The following is a 21,033-nucleotide window of genomic DNA, read 5'->3' on the forward strand; positions in this document are numbered from 1 at the left end:
CTGGAAAGAAGAGAGAAAGAGAGAGAGAGAGAGAATGAGTGAGTGAGCGAGAATTAGAAGGTGGTAGCATATTAATATGTAAGCGTTGCAGTAACACGTTGTTTCTCTTTATTTTACACCACACTTTTTACCGCACTCAACGAAAAGCTTGTTTCGGCTGTTTTACCGGATGAAGGTGGGTGGTCGGGAGGGGAGAGGGGTAGAGAACTGACCCATTAGAAGGACATTAGGCTAGTAAATAGGCGGTATGATTAATGGCGGGTCGATTTGAACACAAGCGCGTGGAAATCGACAGGTGGAGCGCGCCAAGTTCTGCCTGCTCGCCCAGCCAGCCAATCTTCACGCTTAGTAAAGAGGCACTCACGAGAGCAACAGTAGTGGTAGTTCATACTAGCTAGTTCTCACATACACCGAACTTGTACAGCAAACGATCGCCACTTCGACTTTGCTGACGGCTCAACACAGCGCAGCACTATGACTATGAATCTGTTGCCGATTGGTGCCTGCAACCGCTTGCTAACAGGTTGCTAACAAGCCTGACCATCGATTTACATTAACAAAAAAAGGCTGGGAAAGGCAAACGGAACGAGTGGTTTCGAGAAGATCGACTAGGAAAAGGGCAGAAACTGTCAATTCATGCAATGACTTTACGGATTTTGGCAGTTTGTGGGGCTGTGGGATCCGTAGCTTTTGCCGGCGATGAATGCAGACGTCTCAATAGACGCAACAGGGTTTCGATTATCTGCTCGAACAGCAAAATACAACAAGGTTGGCACTTAAGCTTACGCAGACACGCGCAAAACACGATCAAAACCTAGTCGCGCAATCAATATGCTGTTTCTGCAATGCTACTTCTCCAGCAATGTAAACAGCGTGAGCAATTGGAAGAGAAGCGTCCGAGCCAGAACGCGTTTTAATTTGTATTTACATAGTTCCGCACAAAAGTCCTTAGGTTTCTTTCAATTAGGTGCGTGTGGCATCTCTCGGGCGGGCTGCTGCTCGTACACTTGTGATTGATTCGGTAAGGTGCAAAGAGCTGATGGAAAGAGATGAAGAGATCGCCCATCCCACGATCCAGCATTGGAAGCAGTAAAAGAACCTTCAATATCTTCGGCCCTGAAGGACTGATAGTCGGCGGCAAATAGGCAGCTGCTGCTGCGTATCTCTGTTACCGAGCATTTATTTACCTTTCTGAGAGATGCTCTACGCAACCATACGTTCATACACACACACACACGCGCACACGCACTCGTTCATACACTCACAGCAGAGACATCCATTTTACGTGTGCTTTTAATACTCGATGCGAAATTAATACACTTATACCGACTCTGTTTCCGATGATAAATTGGGTCCCGAAATCTAACCGTGTAGGGTCTCCCTTTTCCTCTTCCTATCTTTCCCGTCTCTTAATAAGTGTCTCCTGGTGAGTTGGTGGTGGGTGGCATTGGAGGAGGCATGAGGTAATTATTGACGAACAATCGTCAGCTTGTGCTTGTAGGGTCTGCACAGTATTAGCGAGAGAGAGGGAGAGAGCGTGAGTTTCGGAGGGCGAGAGAGACAAAGAGAGAGAGAGAGGGAGAGAGTGCGAGCAGACACGCTCGGTAGGCATCGGTGGTATGAATGTGGAGTCGTGCCTTGGAAATTGCGCAATGTCATCAGTGTTTCGAGTTAGTTTGCGCTACCAGTGTTGTAGAAAAGTAGAAATCAATATTCTATTCCACCTCCACAATTGCTCCTCTATGTCCGTTCCTGCTGCCGTGCTACAACCGTTTGGGGCGGTGTAGAGAACGCAACCAACAGGCGACCACCGAAGTAAGTTCAGCGGAACGTATTAGCAGAGTGTTTCTTTAAAATAGATGTGTGGGTGTGTGTTCCATTTTTCCAGCAATTCAGAATACTGGAAATTCCTATCAATTACTGATAATTTCATCTCATTTCAGTTGGCTGCGAGTTGTTCCTTTTTTGGGAAATGCAGAGAGCCGCAGCGAACAACGTTTTGGCGCTTTTTCCAGTTGGTCGAGCTGCGGCTAGGTTTCCGCTACAAATGCGAAGCATTTCACGGTGGCAAATTTTTGACGCACTTCATAGAAAAACACTCCAAATTCCAGGTTCGGAATCATTAAGCAGTAATTAATTTTTATTGATTATCTTATTTCTATCGAAAAGTCTCGTGCTTTCTATCGAGAAATTGCTTAATATCAATATCAATTGAGGTTGTCGGCAATAAGGCAAGAAGTTGGAGCATTTTGATGGAAATAAAGATGCGAATAGTCTTTTATAACAGGTTGGCTGAAAAGTCCCCGGTCTAACAAAGAAAAACACATTTGTTTGTCAAAATTCGTTTTTATTATTCAACATAGTTCCCTTCAAGAGCGATACAACGATTATAACGACCTTCCAATTTTTTGATACCATTTTGGTAGTACTCCTTCGGTTTTGCCTCAAAATAGGCCTCAATTTCGGCGACCACCTCTTCATTGCAGCCAATTTTTTTCCCTGTGAGCATCCTTTTGAGGTCTGAGAACAAGAAAAAGTCGCTGGGGGCCAGACCTGGAGAATACGGTGGGTGGGGAAGCAATTCGAAGCCCAATTCATGAATTGTTGCCATCGTTCTCAATGACTTGTGGCACGGTGCGTTGTCTTGGTGGAACAAAAACAAAATAACAAAAGTTGCTTGACAAAAGACGCTCTGTCTCACAAACTAATTGACCTACAGACGTCAAATTTTGACACGAATCATTTGAAGGTTGGTACTATATAAAAATAATATGCATTTAATACTAGCGGCGCCATCTATGTGTCAGACCGGGGACTTATCAGCCAACCTGTTAACTACCTAAATATATCTAGTTACACAATCAGAGTAGCAAGCTATCATCAGTTAACGATCAGTTACTGCTGTAAGAAAGTCATGATGAAATGTCTATCTCCAAATTGAATGTTATCACCATTACATCTATGTAAAGGGCAATAATTAAACTAATTTAATTTGCTCACATACGCTTAAAACCAATTTAATATACTGATACAAATGTTGCGCAATATAGGACATTCAAACAAAGCTCGTTGATGGTTGTTTTCACACATCAAAAAATGCGTATCACTTCCCCAACACTCTAAAATTCATTTCTCAGTACTAATTTCTGAAACTGAGCCGTCCTACTTGAGTGGCGGCCTAACAACCCCACACACTTCCTACGTGAACACAAAACAAGCAGTTACACGCAAGTGAAATAGAGAAATGATTAATCAAATGATGAGAAGGTTTCCTGCCAATCATCTCCCTCTAGCAACAGTACCGCATTGGAATCGTTTTAATTCTGCACTAATGAACTCAACCCGGGCCCACAGTATCATCCTCCATGTGCGGTTTGACAAATGTGGGAAGGAAAAAGGCTTAACAGATCATGCGTTGTGCATAAAAGCTTATAATTCACCAGCGAATTTTTAATGCGTGGCGAATTGGTTTCGTTAAATCGGTAATCCTCGGTTCCACTTGCTTTAAATGGCGTGCCATAATGATGCAACTAATTGGTTTTATTTTCAACACAAAATAATCATCATGTTCAGACAACTCTCTATTGCTGATGCTCCATCCAGCTAAAAGCCTTTTCCTCACGATGAGTGACTGTGAAGTTCCTCAGACATCTGTCGGATGGAGTCAAATCATATAGAAGCAGAATCAAAACAACACCAAAACACGTGAGTTTCGTCTAGACACAAAAGAGCGGAGTAAATATCTGCTGAAGTTTGAAATTTCAAACCATACCGCTAACTCCGGCAGCAGCGCGGATGGCATGAAATGAGACCGACTGGGCGTTGAAAATACTCGTGGAAGAGGGAGAAATCTTCCAACCTCCCCCAAACTACCCAGGTTCTCACGAGTTACCCTACAAACCGGTGCAAAATAAAACGAAACTATCGGCGAATTGCACTCATTCCCTAGTTCCCCTGGGGTACAGGGGGCAAATGGGAACGACGGCGGAACGATGCGGTTTGCGGAGTGTTTGTTTGCGATTACTTCCCCCTCGCATGCACACCGGCACCGAGTGATGGGGGTGCAATTGGTGCATGGCCGGCCAGTGCCGGCCCACTCCACACTAATGCGCGGTGGAACCATCTTTGTTTGGATAGACGGCAACATTGTTGCACTGGCGACGGCCTATAAGTTTCTGTGCCTGCCTGCCGTCCTCTCGCTTCTCGAATCTCGTCCCGCCAATTACGACCGAGTAGAGGCTACCGTCATAGTGGCACGCGGCACGGCACGAGCGAAATACGACAACGTATGGAACCGACACAGCCATTACTTCTTCCCTAATACTGTTCTTGGGGATGCGGCGGCACACACATTAAGCGCCTCATTTTGTCATATTCTCAGCCACGGGACACACCCGCCGGCGTCCGGTTACGCGGTGCATGCAATCGGAGCACAAACATTCGACACCGGCCGCAGTCGCGGCGTGATCTGGTTCGTAAAACTATTGCAAAAAGGAGGACAAGGTCAACCCCTTTTTGCCAAGCGCCCACCGCGGCCCTGTCTGGACGGTGTGACACATTCGGTCCAGAATTAGGTCGAAGAAACAAGAATCGCTCTCGAGCAGGCCACACATTGAATCTACTTGATGGACAGCTAGGAAAAGACGGAGAAGTAATGAGTGTGAGAAAAGAAAAGAAAAACAAAGCCCGCCCGCGCGTCCTTCGATGAATACGATTCGCTTATTTTTAGCCTCTCCCTTTTGCCACCCATTTCCCCACGATGCACGGAAAACAGAGATCCTGAAATAAGAACCAAATCTGCATCTGCATCTTCCTACGCTATATTTATACGCTGTGCTGGCTGTGATGTGTGTGTGTGTGTGTTTTTTGCTCCCGCCATTCTCGCGCAACACACAAGCATTTCATCACGAACTAACAGCGCTAAACATCCGCGAAAGGCGGTCAGTGCCGAACGGTGAAGAGTAAGCAACAACTATTACTGGTACGCTGCGAGGGAAGGTCTGTTTTGGGAGCTTGAACGCTCAGGCTTTTCTTTGGTTGCGGAAATGTCCGACTTTCGCGAAACCAAACGCAGCAGTGCTGGCGCTGTGTTTATGCTGGCACCATGCAGCGAGGATGGAAATATTTTGCCAAGGAATGAATTTTCAAGGCGAATGAATCGTATTACAATGTAGCGGTTGAAGGAAAATGTGGTATTAAAGATATATAAAAGTTGTAGAATAAACAAAAAAGTTTTATTGTCGGTAGAACTTTTTAAACACTATTTACATCCATGAATTTCACGAAAACCAAACTGTTAAATACAAACCAAGCTATAACGCTGGCACTTTGAAGCACAATTGATAGTGTCGTGTTGAGCGTTCAAGGCTTATAGATGAAAGGATAGTGTTCAAATCCAGATCCAGGCGGCGGCGGGTGGACATAAACAGAATTTTGTGTTTTTACAACTTATTCCAAGAATAACAACAACTGTGTATCGTTTTAAACTAGCAATAATAAAACTTAGAGAATATAGAAATACATATAAAAACAAAAGAAAAAGAAAAAAAAAACGAGAGAAACCTTGTTTCAACAATTAATTATATATGAAAACAGCATCCATGGACAAACTAAATTTATTCCATTCAAAGATTCATACAAAGTATCCAACAATACACACCCCGCTCCCCTCAGTCCCACCATCTCCTCACACACGATTAAGCTTTTCCCCACTCCACACTGCTTCTTTTAACCTAATAAAAACAGCACATTTATCATTATAATTAGCGTTCCTATGGCAACGCATCGCAACCGAAAAGTTGTGGTACTGGCACGCTTCAGTAACCGGTGAAAATTCAATGCTCGCCCAGTGCTCCCGCTACTACCACCACCACACCTCATCCGGGGCTCTCTTTTACATCATTAGCAGCTCTCCTGGTTGTAAGGGAGAGGAGCACGTCTGGTTGGTGTGCGCGAATAAATTCGATGATTAATTAAATGTCTCATTCAAAACTTCCCACACCGCACACGTTTTTGCCAAGAGCCGTCGTTGTCGTCGCCACCGCCACCTCGCTTTTCACACCCGATCCCGTGTGACGGTGGTGGGTTGATACGCTAAAAGGTGCGTTTTGATCCTCGTCATTCCCCTTTGGAAAGGGTCCATATTTTCCAGCAACCAGCTCGGAAGATGAATACTCTTCTTCTGTCCGCATCTCCTCTCTTTAGAGGGCAGAGAAGGGTTTTCGGGTGAGCATTTTTGCCCAGCTTGGTTGCGAGCATCTTGTCCCCCTCCTAACCCCACCACTTCCTTTTCGCAACCACTCGCTCGAGAGCCTACAGTGCGGGCATTGCCGGGTTCAGCAAGCAGCGCCGAAACATTTCCAAGAAACTCTTTCATTGCCCGAGAAAAGGACACGCCAACAGCGGACTCTTCAAACCGGCATCCTTCTTGTCATCGACATTGTCCCTGTGTGTGTGTGTGTGTCTCCCAAAATCCTTTTAGCATCATATGCAACGAACCTGACCTCACCCCGTCGTTTTCCAGCATCCCAGCTTTGCTCGTTCTCGTTCTTTCGCCAGCTGTTTCTAGCTCCGAAAGGATGACAAGGTTTTTCCAGCTAATTCATCCTTAAGCAGTGAGACGCACACACACACACACACCGTTGAAGAAGTGGTACAGCAGCAACAACAAAAATAAAAACGCTTATCTTGAAGCTTCAGATGACAAGTCCACTTTACCGTGAACATTCGAATAGCGCATGGCGGCTCCAACCAGAGCAGAGAGAGGAGGAGCTCGCTGCACAAGGTGAGCGAAATTAGTCAGCGAATGCGATGTAACATTCGAATTGCTTCTAGAACACAACGAAACGGACCCACACATACACTCGAACACTTTTTGCTCTTGCAAGCTGCTGGCCCCCCTAATCCACCCAAAACGATACGCCGCTGATGCTTCACACACATCTCGCCACAGCATTTCCTTCAGCATTTCCTTTGAATTCGGAATTATTTAGACTATTTTCTCCTCGCCTCAAGAACTCATCAAAGTCTTGCGTCAGAACCGAACAATTTCCCTTCGCCTAAAAAAAAAGGAAAGAAACAAAAAATAGACAAGCAAGAAAATCAAACGAAAGCTGTCAAGAGCTACTACGACGGGCCTCGGTGTTTTCCGGCCTCTTTATGCGAACACACCATCATCATGCGTACCGGGAGGAGCATGCCGCATCGCGTCCCAGGCAAGCAGGGCCTAGGTTAGGGTTTTGGCGGACCAAAAAAAGCAGATGGATGGTTACACGGCAGGCGCAACGGAAAAGTGGCAGCCCTTCAACAACAACAAACCAAACCAAAAAAAAAAACAAGCTCCAAGCGAAAGAGAAAGATTAGATTTCACTTTCTCTTCGCAGTGGCGAAAGAACCTGTGGAAGGAAAGCTTTTCCGATCCTGCCGCCGTCGCCGCTGTCGTCTTACAATAAGAAGCAAAAAGGGCATACGGTGGTTGTTCCTTTCTCCCGCTCGCTTTCTCTCTCTATCTCTCTCTCTATTTCCAGCATGCTCCACTTTAGTGCGAGTAAAATTTCATGCTTCACAAAAAGAGAGTCGTACCGAACTCTGGGTAGGTAGTAAGCCCCCATTCCCCCATCCAAAAAAAACCCCAAACACAAGAGAGCCACCGCACCATCAGCGCCGGCCCGAGCGGTCCTGTGCTTTACGCAATATTGCCGTTTCAAGTGCACGATTTTGAATGGCATTCCAAGAATTCGCTAATACAAGGTCGAAAACCTGTATCAAGATATTCCCGGGACCGACGAGGGCTTTCGGAAAATGAGCCCCTGCTGCCTGCGAGCGAGGCGAAGAAATAGAAACGGCAGCCTCGGGCGGGGTCGAAAGCAGCTCCCTCGGTCGAACCGTTTTGGTTTGGGCTAGGACACGTGTGTGTGTGTGTGCGTGTGTTTGCTGCTGTTGCTTCTAGGATCTTTATTCCCGGGACGGCGTGCGTCTATACCTCTCCTGTGCCTTGTGGTAGCAGCGGCAGCAGAAGTCGGGCAGTAGTCGAACAGTTAGCAACGCTTACTGCTATCGATGTCCAAACTGCAACGAACTCTGTTTATCTTCACTATTAATTTCAGAGGTTGTTTTATTCTTCTTCTGAGGCTCCTGAACTGAGACGAACGCAGGGATGTAGTGGTGTACCAGAATGCCGGTAAAGGAGCGCGTGGCTGTGCGGCATTATCTAACCGGATCATCCCGGGCGCATGTTTTGGGCAAGAGCAAAGAATGCGAGTGAAGAAGAATCGGTCGATCGAGCTAGGACGTGATTGAACGATGATACGGTTGTGATAGGTTCGCGCGACAAAGCTCGCCTTCAATTGGGCCCCTAAATGCCGATGCCAATCTAGGGTCCCGGTATCTGGAGTACCTTCACTTCTATTGATGCAAGCGACACACGAGTGCGCTGCGATAATGATGCGGTGGTGGAAATCTTTGAACACTCTTCCTCCCTTGGAAGCGACAAGCAGGCCGGGAAGAATTGTTATTGTTACAAGATCAGCTAAACATAATTCCTGGACCGAGAGAGAAGGCGAGCGCGCGCACACTCTCATCTAATTTCATAATGCTCCATCAACTACTAGTAGAGCACGGTGCGACGGAGGAGGAGGAAGTAAAGCAAGCGAAATCGCAATACAGTTCCAGGAAAAGGTAGATAGCGTGGGGCAATGGAAGAATAATGGAACACAGAAAGTGCTTGCGCTTGGATAAATTCGGGAAATGCCTCCACGAAATCCCATGCTTCCTGTTTACACAAAAGAGCTTTACCGGGGATGTTTCCTTTTTTTGGAAGGGGAATATTGGCAAGGATTGATTACTCCATTCTTTTTGCGATACGCTATTGTAGCTAGAGGGATATTAAGCTCTGTTTTTTTGTGAGGCAGCGAAATCCTTTCGATATCTTCCGAGAGGATGCGAACATTTGGAAGATTAGGTAATTATCTTCACAGATGGACAATAAAGATGTTGAAGTTGTGCGGGTATCAAATCAGTTAAGTGAATCATGCATTAATTAGGAAACAGAGGAAGAGGAATGATTACTCAATGATAGACCCAATTATTTCAATCACCATTTTAATTGAGGCATATAAAAAGGTTATCCACCGCGTGAGTATCAGGACAACGCTTTCGGGAGCGTTTTTGGAGAATTTTTTACGCGTATCTCGATTCAATGGCAACGTCAGACGTTATCTCTTGTATGAGAATCTCTGTATAGTCTGTATATATGCATAGAATGGTGTCTTACCGTTTTTGATCCACTAACAGGATAGTTAGATTAGTCAGATGATAAATCTAGATCAGTTTTGTACAGGGAATCAGCAATTCTATACATAAAACTGCAAAGTCAATGCAAATAATAATCCACTAACCATAAGTCTTACGAAATCAAATAGAAAACGGAAACATACAGACAGTATTATTTAAACATACATCAAACAGGTTGAATTATTCCTAGATTTAAAGAATAGAAAGATACCATACAGAAAAAGTATAAATTTTTAGCGCAATTTCTTAGTATCGATTCGACTTCGATTATCGATCTTGGATATATCAATGATAAGTCAGAATATTTTATTCAAGCATAAGTTATTCATGCAATGCAGCTTCTAACCATCTACACTGGATTGGATTATAATATCTTCTTCTTTTCCTTCTTTTATTTGGCGTAATGTCCTACGCGGACATGCCGGCCTATACCATTGCGAGACCACGCAGCCGGATATAGTCAAGTGCTTGCTACGGGGGAACGATCCATTCTAGGCTTGAACCCATGACGGGGATGTTATTGAGTCGTTCGAGTTGAAGACTGTACCACGGTACCGCCCCGCTAACTTGATATTCTAGCCCTTAATACGTTCATTCAACTTCTGCATGCACTGTTCAAAGGGAAACCCCCATTCTATTTGTATTTTTTGTTGCAAGATCCAGGAAAAAAACAAAAAATAAATGTGATGAAAATTATGCAAAAAAAAAAACAATGAAAATGAACCCATTTATATAATTAACAATTACATAACAGCACCTAGGACAACGTCAGGAAACAGGTAACCTTCAGAATGCACTTCACAGCGTAGCAAAAGCTGCTAATGCACCTCCCATTCGCCCCGAACGCCCATCTCCGTAAACAAACACGCCACACACCACATACTGCACACACAGAGAAGTTGTGCATATTAGTTGCAACAATGTTGCAATAAACCCGCGCGGCGTATCAAACTACCGTGCACGGTGAGGCGCGCAGCAATCCAACTTGTTGACGCCGAGTTGATGATAATTAATCAACGATAATAAACAGCAGAATCTTGCCACCCAATCGCTGCTGCCGGTTTACGTGCGCATGAACACTGGAGGGGTGGGAATCCGTTTTTCTCCCACCGTCCCGTAGCACAATAGGGGTGTGATGGGTACGTGCCAGGAGCTCGTCCGGTTCCAGCAACGATTACAGAGCGATCACACGATCAACCGCGTTGTCGCCACACCCCACCTTTGCTACCTGTTGGACGAGCAGGAGCGCCAGGTAAATAGAAGTTTGAAGCAATCGTTCGCTCCCCTTAATCCTTGGAGGAAAATGGACCACTACACCACACCAACGGAACATTTGCTATCAGCTCGCATCCCCTCCGCTTGAGCAATTAGTGTACGACCAGAGGAGGAACAGGAAAGAGAGAAGGACCGTTTTGATTGCAGTTGAACCGCAAGTTGCATGAAACAACGGTGTGTCGATAAGGGCCGGGCGTCTTCGAGGATGATTGAGTGGCCACCGATCAAGTTCAATACGCGAACTCGCGGACAAAGCACCGGGACGGAGTGAGAGACAAGTGGTGTACCAAACAAAACACAACATAGAGTGCTGCAGTTTGATATTCTCAAGTGCAAGTGCAAGATTGTAGTGCACCCTCCAGCTCGCCGGGGCGCGGACTAGTTTCCTTTTATTGCTGCTAAGAGCGTTGGATTAGCAGCGCTAAATATACTTTCCCTTGCAGGCTGGCTCTCGAATCAACCCCTCCCGGAAAACACATACAGACTCGGGAGCTGATTGCTCGGTCACTTGTTCCTGGTGCAGCTTGGTGCCGTGCCGATCACGTGTCACGGACAAGCCAAGAAGTAGGGAAAACAAAAAACAAACGGCCCGCAACGGAACGCGGCTTCTACCGCCGTCGTCGCTTTGCACGGCGTTTGGGTCAGCAAATCTACCCCCGGGCACAATCGCGCCCACCCATCACGGCACACCACCTTGCTGCTACTGCGCAGTTTTTCCACACCGAAACCGTGAAGTGGCCAATCGCCAAACACAATGGTAACACTAATTACTGCTTATTACATTTACATTTGCCTGCGGGAAAAGCTGATAATGGGTTTGACCAGGGGCAAGCTGGGTGGTTGTGGTAGGGGAGTAGTGTTTTGGCATGGCGTGTCCAACACGTACCCAATGCCACCCAGGCGCGAGAGGATCCCGATGACGCGCGTTTGCCTGCTGTTCCGGATGATCGGGCGCGCGTCCGCACCAATGGGGGAATGTGGATTGTTGTAAATTATTTCAATCCTTTAATTTACTGCATTGCTTCCAGCTACGTGCCATTTTTCATCTCTCACTCTCTGTGAGTTGTGTGAGTGTGTTCACTTGTTGCAGTTTCTTCGCACACCGTAAATTGCACCCACTCTCCCGGGAGGAAACATTGTAAATATGCAAATAATTACTGGACAAACAGCACAACAAGAGTTACAACACAGAGACGCAACAGCAAATTGCCGAGTCTCCTCCACCAAACCACTGTATTCGTGTGTGTGTGTGTCCATTTGTGTTTACCAATATTTAAGCCTGGAATCCCTTTTACAAGCGGTACGGAAATAGCTGCAACAGTGTGCATTTAAATGGGAATGTTTGTGTGACCATTCAATTGAATGTGGCTGGCTATTGCATCCCCTGGGCAGAGGAAAAGCAAGTAGCGAGAAGTGGGAGGGAAAGGGAGAGAGTCAACCACAAATGGAGTAGATAAAAGTGAAGAAAACCACGATGTAAACACAGCCCCGCTTCGGTAATGCGACTGCGACAGGATACTGAAACGTTTAGTTTATGTCCACGCTGGAACCGTCCAACCAGAGTTGACCATCCTTGCCGGTCGGTGGTAGTGTGGAGAGGATAGTTGCATCGTGCGAGTGTGTGATATTTCATGGGAAAATTCATTTTCAAAGGGTTTGCTAGGTGGAACAGGTAGGGCCAGCCAGAAGGGTCATAACAAGCTTACAATGTATCGCATTGGAAATGGAATGGGAAATGGAATATCGCATTTCAGTACACACGTATGCACTAGCAATTTGCGGGACGTGGAAACTACTGAACCCTTTTTTTTATCAAATTATAAACAGGTTATTTTAAGTTGCTTATTTGTGTGACTCATATTTTGCTTCTTTCGAGGATGAAATGCATATAATGAAACGCTTGTTTGTCATGAACTTGCCGAATCACATTAACTTTTAACACATCATCGGGAAAGCCGACGCATGGTGTAGTGCAAAGCTCGCAGCCTTGCGCAATGAGGGTCGTGTATTCAAATCTCATCATAATCCGATTGGCTTTTGACACTAGATCAATCTTATTTAACAGTCATCGGACGTGTGGAAAAGCACATTTTAACCGACTGTAATTCTATTAAACAGCACCAACAAATCTCCAACCCTACGGTGTGTCAAGAGGCGCACTCATCTCATCAACAACCACCAACGAACTTTCCAATAATAAGCACATCTAGAGCAAAAAAAAACCGGACAAGGGATGGAAATGAATTGATCCATTTGTTTACACTTTTATAATTCCCAGCTCTCTTATCCTCTGCACGTCGCTGATCGGGCCAAACAGCAGAGAGTGAACGCTTCCTGCAAAGCGCGCTTTATTCCTTATCAGTTGGATTAAAGACTTCATTTAGAAAAGAGATAAAACTCCAGTATATTCCAACCGACTTTCTACCTGACAACCGGAAGAACCTGTGTCACCCACTGTCCACAAGCTCTCTAGGGATAGAAATGCGGGGGGGGGGGGGGAAACGATTAAGCCATACAGGCTTTGGGAGTACTTTTCTCGATCCCAGATACACTTACCGGCCACATCGGAGAACGTTTGAATGGGTGGTAGTGGTTGGATAGGTGCTGGTGGTTCATTGATGCACACTAATAACACTTGACTTATACCGGTGCAGCACTACGTGATCCGTTGCTTGTTTGCTGACACGGAGTGAAAGAGAGGGAGAGAACGAAAGAAACCGATCGCCCACCCATCAAGGGTGCATCGTGGGTCCACACCCTTTCACCGCAACCGTCACACATAGCTTCACACCGCCAAACACACACACACACAATATAGTGTTGTGTAAGTGGAATAGCAATAAAATTTGGCTGTAGTAGTATTAGTAGTTAGTGTAATGGCGACTTGGGCAGGAGGGTGGAGCATGCACTTGTTGCAACATTGTTGCAGCGAATTTGCTCAAGAGGAACGTATCATCATTTTGCAATCGATACAAATCTCACCCCATCGGGACCTTTCCCTTCATCTCCCCCCCGCCCCCTCTCTCTCTTTCGTACTTGTTGAACTTCAGCCCGCTGCACCGATTCACCTTTCGCTTGCCCTTTTTTGCGTAACACATACACGCGTTGGAATTGTGTGCTCAATAAAGTGAAGTGATGAAAACCGTTGCTGATTGGTAGAACGGGAAGACGGTGTTTTAGTGGAAGCGAGTAGTTTTTACATTCCCATTATTTACAGTGCAACTTGATGAGTTCACACACAAGCTCCTGATTCTGCGCCCGGAGGCATGCATTGCTAATGGTGTGCGGGCGAACGAATAGCACACCTTGCTCGTTCGTGATTCTAACTACAGTGTTACTGGAATGCCCGACTTTGATAGATGAGGAACATCTTAAGAAAATTCAAACTGTGAAGGATCCGAGAAGTAGCAGCAACGAGGATATCGACTCCGGGGAAAAGAACACACCACACACGTCGTGTTTTGTATGCCTGACAACAATGTACACACGACGCGACGGTCTTAATGGCGAGAAGCAAAGCAGCTCCAGCAGGCTGTTTCCGTGCTCAAGGTTCAGGCCAATACATTGCTGTTTGCGGCAGCTTCTGTATTTTACAGAAACGTCAGAAACTATGCAAGGTAAAGTATCTCAGCCGAACCCGGGACAGCGTACAAAATGGCTAAATATCCTTAACCGAGGGGCCTAAAAAAGCGTGCAAAGGAAACCCGGTCCAGGATCGAACGGTCCAAGGCAATGAAATAACTACCGTCCTTCTCTGTCTACATCCCTATCCCTCTCGAGCCACCCAACAATTGGCAGGAAGCGGGGGCCCTACGTATCCCAAGAGATTTACTTTTTGACATTTTGACGAAATTTTCTACCTTCCGAGAATTGATTCCCTAAACGGTATTTGCATTGGAGAGAAGGGTGGCGAGGAGGGACGGGTGCGTAAGCGTCGGAAGTTTATTTGATACAACACTGATGCTGCTGCTGCTGCCAAACTTTGCCTGTCAAACGCTGATGTTGCTGCTCGGAAGGAAAGCCAATAGTCGAGCAAGAGAGATGTTAGCGGTACAAAATGGGCTGCTAGCCTGACTTCATCAAGTCGACTTTCGTCCAGCATTTCGCCAGAATGTACTGAGCTACAAAGTTTGGGGTATAGCATTTAAATTACACACCTTCGAGTTGGTGCTGTGTCGGTGAATCGGGCGATTCACGAGGACCGAGGATACAAAAGCAAAAAGCACACTCGGAAGATGAGTAATGAATGCTTACCACGAAATGTGTGTTGCTAATTTTGTTTTCTTCCCGTTTTGCCATGGGTCTAGAGTCTAGACATTGAAAAGCGGAGAGCAATACACATCCGGATAATTCTTGGTAAGCAGGCAGAGTTATGGCAAAAAATAAGGGACGACTCAAAAACGCTTTTATGGGTCTTATCTTCTATGCATTCTAAACTGAAATCCAACCCCCGACGAGTTACCGCTAAAGCGAGGGGCCCCGGCCCGGCAAAGTTCGGTATTAGCAAATTGAACCATCTTTGAAGTATCGTGCACGAGGCACACGGCATTACAGAAGATGTAATTGAATTAGGAAAAAGTTCACAGTTTTTATCCAATTCAGCGTTTAGTCTGGGGATATTTAAGCCCCGGTTCGCCATTTAAAGACTTTGTCAATTCTAGGAAAACGATTGACGCGTTCTTCAAAAAAAAAAGGAATCAAAGAAATGGTAAGTAGATACGGTTCTGAAGTCCACGAACATGGAATTCTAGCAAATAATGGATTAGTGCACGTGCAGTGGAATGAAGTATTTTTGCAGGAACAAACTAATGATGAGTAATTATTGCAATATTTTGATATTTGGGATTTTCCGGGGTTTTACAACAAACATCAATGCATCAAACAGTGGGATGGAAGACTGCAGGCTCAGTTTTGTTGTTTTAAAGATACAACCTTTCAAAACTGTCTTCAGAGGAAAAGTCTGCTATTGGGCTTAGAATTTCTATGAACATAAATAAACAACAATATAAAGATAGTCTGATCTGAAGACAAGATATTTGAAATCTGATGTCCTTGGATACTCTTGGAACTTGGAGATGCAACGGCACGCTGAATTGATGAAATGAAATGAAAGATGAATTGATGTTTGACAAGGTTTAGGATTACTTTTGTATATCAAGTAACTATTCAGTTTACGGTTTCATAAAATTATCACATGTCGTAATGTGATAATGTGATTTGAGCCTCACAGGCGTTACAACCAACCGCCAAGAAGTTTACCTGTTAAAGTTAAACATATTGTACATATGTTCCGGTGGCATCGGGTAGCATCTTGGCGATGCCGAATGCTGCTGCTGACTGTGGTGGGGATGGGAATGGTGGTGGTGGTGATGGTGATGGTGCTGAGAATGTCCCGGATGCTGTTGCTGATGGTACGAAGACGGTTGCTGCTGCTGCTGCTGCGGAAGCTGGTACCACGGTACCGGTGGACTGCCGTAGCATCCTCCACCGTACATTCCCAGCTCCGGTGGCATAGCCCGCACCATACTACCCTGATGCGCGTAACCACCACCACCGGCCGTCGCACCGTAGTAAGGATTCGCCAGATATCCGCCCGAGTGTCTGCCTTCGTCCGAAGCGTACGAATCGGACCCCAGGGGCGATGGGGCGTAGAATGGCTTCTCATTACAATCTCCCTCGAAACTTCCACCCATCGCCATACTGGCCGATCGATCGTGATGCCGCCGCGAGTGGCTCCCTCCGTCGGCAAAACCGATCGTCTCGACTCCACCACCGTACGGCGGCTGGTGCTGCTGCGAGCCGAGAGCTCCTGCACCACTGCCACCGATCTCCGGTGGCCCACCGTAGTAGGCCGATCGGTAGGATGATCGCGTGTAGGACGAGCGACTCATCCCGTCCGTCGGTGCGTACTCGGTGGAAATGTTCATCGTAAGCTCGTCCGGGTAGGAGCTGCTGTGTTCGTGGTAGCGATGGGATGCGTCTCGCACTACTGGCCGTTGCTTAGCAGCTCGTACCGTCGCTGCGCATGTTGACGACGTTGACGGTTCCGCACGCGGACTACCGCCGGACGGATCCAGCTTGATGGCCGCCGGCTCTTACGGGGCCGCCGCTGTCACAGCAACGAATTGCTGCTCAGCTGCGCTGCAGACCTACAACCGCCAGCCGCCGGGCGCTGGCAAGCATCTTCTGGTGGAGGAGTTTTACTAAATTTCACTTCCGGATCAACGTTGTACTTGTACACACTCACACAGACACTACTGCGCCTTATTTTAACACTGTTGTTTACTTTTTATAAGCTCGAAGCGTACACACAAACTGCGCACGTGTCGTGGTGTACTGACGCACTGTAACCCAAACTACACTCCAACACAATTCAGCAATTGTCTCACTTTTCACCTAATGTGCGTCACGTAAAGCTAGTCTTTTACTGCTAGGCGTCTTACTGATAGAAGAGGAAAAAAAACCTTTAAATTGAAGGTAATAGACGACGGGTTTCCAATACAAACAAAAAAAAATACACCACTTTTCGCCTAGAGCAAGACATTCGCAACATAATAAATCATTATCCCGCACAGTGTTCAGCGAGCAAGGCCCGCCTGAGATCACGCGTCTGTGTCCGTGCCCTTCACTATCAGCCCACCAGGGAATGCAGCTTGTTTGTAAATGTAATTCTAGCCCAAAAAAAATCAAGCAGCCCATCACTTCCTAACAAGATCGATCGTAGCTTCTCACTCACTTCTTTGTTTTTGCTTGACATTCTCGGCCGTACTGCCTGTGTTGCTCTAATAATCATCGACACAAGGCTATCGCAAGCCTCTCTCCCATTCATTATGTGACATTTTAATTGTGATTATTTATACATGTATGTGTGTGTGTGTGTGTGTTTTTAGTACTTTTTATGAGTTGAATTTTGCCAATCATTCCGGATTTGAATGGAATTTGCATTCTACACGCTCTTGATACACTTACTGCCCCTTATGGATGGCTTTTTTTTCGTTTTTTCGCTTCCTTTCACGAACATAGGTCATTGCAACAGGCGCGCACAGTTGCTGCTGACTCCCCATCGTCTGCCGTGCCATTCCCCCAAACCATCGACCGATAAGACGACGCTTCCTTCCCGTCTCGGCTCGGAAATTGAATCCAATCCGAAAAGAAAGAAGCACCACGGACACACGGTAAGTCCGCGGTCCGTTCTGAAAAAAAAAACGGTGGAAGGATTTGATAAGCGCGTTGCGGTATTTTGATTGCAAGCAGGGGACGGAGGACGCACAGGGCTGTGTTGCGCTTCGGTTTGGTTGCGTTTTTTTTGGGTTGTGCAATTGGCTCTACGCCACGCTGGTTCTATCGCAAGCGGTACAGGAGCTTGCTGCCCTGACCGGTGCCTCAAGAGCACACCAAAGACACGACCAACAAAAACACTCTCCTGCCGATTGTTCCCGACTATTGGTGCGACTTCCCTTCCTGCGTTACAGTGTGTTCTCCTCGATGTCCTTGTGCGCGGTCTCGATTGGCGATGGCTGATCGAAACCATTTTTTCGTTATTTTCCTATGAAGATTATGAATGTATCAAAAAGCAGCAGTTTACCATCATCTTAAGCATCCTTCAAGCTGTATCGCTCTTTGAAGTGGAGTTGCGAAGCGGCTGAAGAGGACAAACCGACTGTAGCAAAAAAGCAAGCCAAGAGTTGCCAGATATTATCGGCAAACGGGAAAACGCTCCCTCGCGACACGGCCGAAAGCCTTCCTCTGCGCACGGTTAGCACGGGCGCGCCGTGTTGGCTGTGGCAAAGCTGCTTCAATCAAATTTTCCATCCTTCCTCTCCGAGGGACCTCTTCGACCGCTGTTTGAAGACTTTTTGCACGGCCCAAAAAAAAAAAAAAGCAAACAAAGCAAAGCGACTAACCATTTTTGCATGATAAGAAACCTTATCCGGTGATGAAAATGACGACCTGGAGGACCTAAAGAGGGCCACAGAGAGAGCGGCAGAGAGACCAAGGGAGGGAAGGGAGGGTTCAGGCGCGAGCGCGTACTCGGCGGAGATCAATTAAATTAATTAGAAAATGTTCCAAAACTGAACGGCTAAAGCGCCGGATTCCGTGAAAGCAAATTTCTTGGCCAGAGCCTTTCTGGAAATGATGCTGCTGCCGCCTTTTACACGGGTTCAATTACTTTCACTCACCCGTGAATGTCAATCATGCTTTCCACTGGTAAAGTTCTAGCCAAACAGAGAGAGAGAGAGAAGGAGAGAAAGAGAGCATTGCACTGTGAAGTGTTCCGAGACTGAAACAGCATTCGACAAACGAGTTGAAAGCTCCAAAGCGGACAGAAAGCGTTTTGCTTTTACAAAGAAAACAAAAAAAGGACGAGCTACAAGGAGTTCTAGGTATTTAAATCCTACTACTCATTAAAGGGGCAGACCGGGGGAGCAGGTGTGTTGATGGTCGATATTTCAAACCCCCAAGAAAAAAAAAAATAAATCGTTTTGGACCTGCGCTGCCGTGCGGAATTATCCCAACCGTCCGAAACTGTACAACACCACACACGGCCGTACACTAATTATACTACGTTTGGCATTTACCTATATTTTGCACACTAATCAACTTTCATAAGCACACACACACACACCTACCACAACAACTTTGCCAACTGGAAAGGAACTTACTATAGCACCCAAAAAAAAATCGAACTTGGGGGGAAGCAAACGGCCAAGCAGCAGCTTCAACAAAAACAAACGCCGCAACCAACCAAACGAAGCAAGCAAAGCCATTCACTTTTCGGGTGGACACATTCATTCGCGGGACCGTGTGTACGCCTGGTGCTGGCAGGCTTCACACACACACACAGGGTGGGAAGGGGGCGAATGGGTATGGAAAGGAGAGTTTCGGTTTTGGTCCGGTGACGAATGGGGGAAGGAAAAATGCCCACACATCGCACAACCGCTGTCCAAAAACGGGGTCGCTGCTTGCTCGGGCGGCAGTTTTCCGAGCGCTTTTACGGCCACCGAGCGTTGGAAATTCGTCATAAGTTTCCTGACAGCATCCATTATCGGTCACATGCGAATGCACACTAATGCCCACACACACACACACACACACGCACGCATCGAGGAGCAAAAATTTCGCAATCCGAACCATCCATCCATTTGCAAAATGTTTTTAACACGTTTGCTTTGCCAAAGCCCTTCGCACATTCGAGTTTTTTTTTGTTTTTTGAGCGATGCTACGCTTTGGGAAATACTTTTAATTTTTTTTTATTTTGTTTTTTTTTCTCTTGTCTCGTTACCTTTTTGGTCAATTTTGCCACTTTATTTTTTATGTTTGTTTGCTTTTTTTCGGTTGTCTTGATTCACTTTTCCGCTTTACTGTTTGTTTATTTATTTTTACTATTCCCTTTACTGTTTCTATTGTTTCACGTTTTATTTTTCACTTCTTACATTCCCTTTTCCTATTTATATATTTATAACACTTTTTCTTGTGTTTCTTAATTGCCCTTTCCCGCTGTTTCCTTATTCCTTAGCGTCCGCTGCTGTTACACATGAGATTAACGCACCGTACGGAAGCTAGTTTGGTGTAACTTTTGACGCTTTTTTCTGTTGCTGTTGCTTTTTTTTTTGGCACACCACATCCCACTTCTCCGGTGGGTGGGTGGGTGTTAAATGGGTGGCTCTTTTTGGCGAAAGCTACACGCGACAGGAATTAAGGATTTGTGTGAAGCCAACCAAGTGGGCCACCGTCCATCAGGGTGGTGGACCAGACCTTAAACGAAAATTCACAACCATACAACTCATAAATCGTTATTAGCCGAACCAAAAAGAAAAAAAAACCCTCCGAACGGAAAGGAGACAAAATCATTTTTGCACGAGCCGCCTTTTGCTAATATTGATGTTCGATTCATTCAAATCATTTCGCTGGCTGGCGGGGACGGCCAAGCTTACAAAAACCGATTGTTTTTTTTTCTGTTTTTTCGCGCAAATTATGCACGATTATGCTCTTCTGACTGCTATCAATTTCATGCCCTATCACACAACGGAACGCTGTGGAACGGTTATTCTCCTCTTTCTTTTTCGTGTGTGTGTGTGCAGTAATAAAACAACCACAAAAGTGAAGCGAAAGCGCGTGTAAATTGTTGCTGCTCTCGTCATGCTTCGCCCGGTTCTGTTACAGCACGGTATGTGTCGCCCAGTGTGTGTAATAAACAAGGAAACGGACCCAACCGGAGCCCCCGAGCACAGTCACTAACAACACGCATTGGGGCAAGTGTGAAGGAGGAGTTTGATGTGTTTCATTCCTCCCAATTCCAGTGGGGCCTCACGATTTTCTCACAAACCAGCACAACACATACACGGACAAAGATGTCACAACCAACTTTGCCAATCACACTTACACAACCAACCCCCCCGAAAAGGCTCTAAAACCACAGCCCCATACACGGCCACCTATTGAACCGAAACTGTGGTCCTTCGCCAC

General features: G+C 46.1%; 1 protein-coding gene and 1 long non-coding RNA gene across 5 annotated transcripts in view; one reads left to right on the forward strand and one right to left on the reverse strand.

Annotated features, from left to right (window-relative positions):
- The window catches only part of LOC120953844 (uncharacterized), a 57,283-nt gene that overhangs the window by 10,761 nt on the left and 25,489 nt on the right, over positions 1–21,033 (reverse strand). For 3 of the 4 annotated variants that reach the window (XM_049605841.1, XM_040374143.2, XM_049605840.1), the window contains exon 2: positions 15,826–17,008. The exons of the other annotated variant lie outside the window; for it this stretch is intronic. In XM_049605841.1, coding sequence (XP_049461798.1) covers positions 15,826–16,493 — 668 coding nt within the window. In that variant the 5' untranslated portion in view covers positions 16,494–17,008. The remainder of the gene's footprint in view (positions 1–15,825; positions 17,009–21,033) is intronic. 4 annotated transcript variants of the gene reach the window in all.
- Positions 7–13,067, forward strand: LOC125906547 (uncharacterized). The gene is made up of 2 exons (XR_007451918.1): positions 7–1,815; positions 1,944–13,067. It is a non-coding gene; the product is annotated as an uncharacterized LOC125906547 (long non-coding RNA).

This window comes from Anopheles coluzzii, chromosome 2 (genome assembly GCF_943734685.1).
Source record: "Anopheles coluzzii chromosome 2, AcolN3, whole genome shotgun sequence".
Lineage (NCBI taxonomy): Eukaryota > Metazoa > Arthropoda > Insecta > Diptera > Culicidae > Anopheles > Anopheles coluzzii.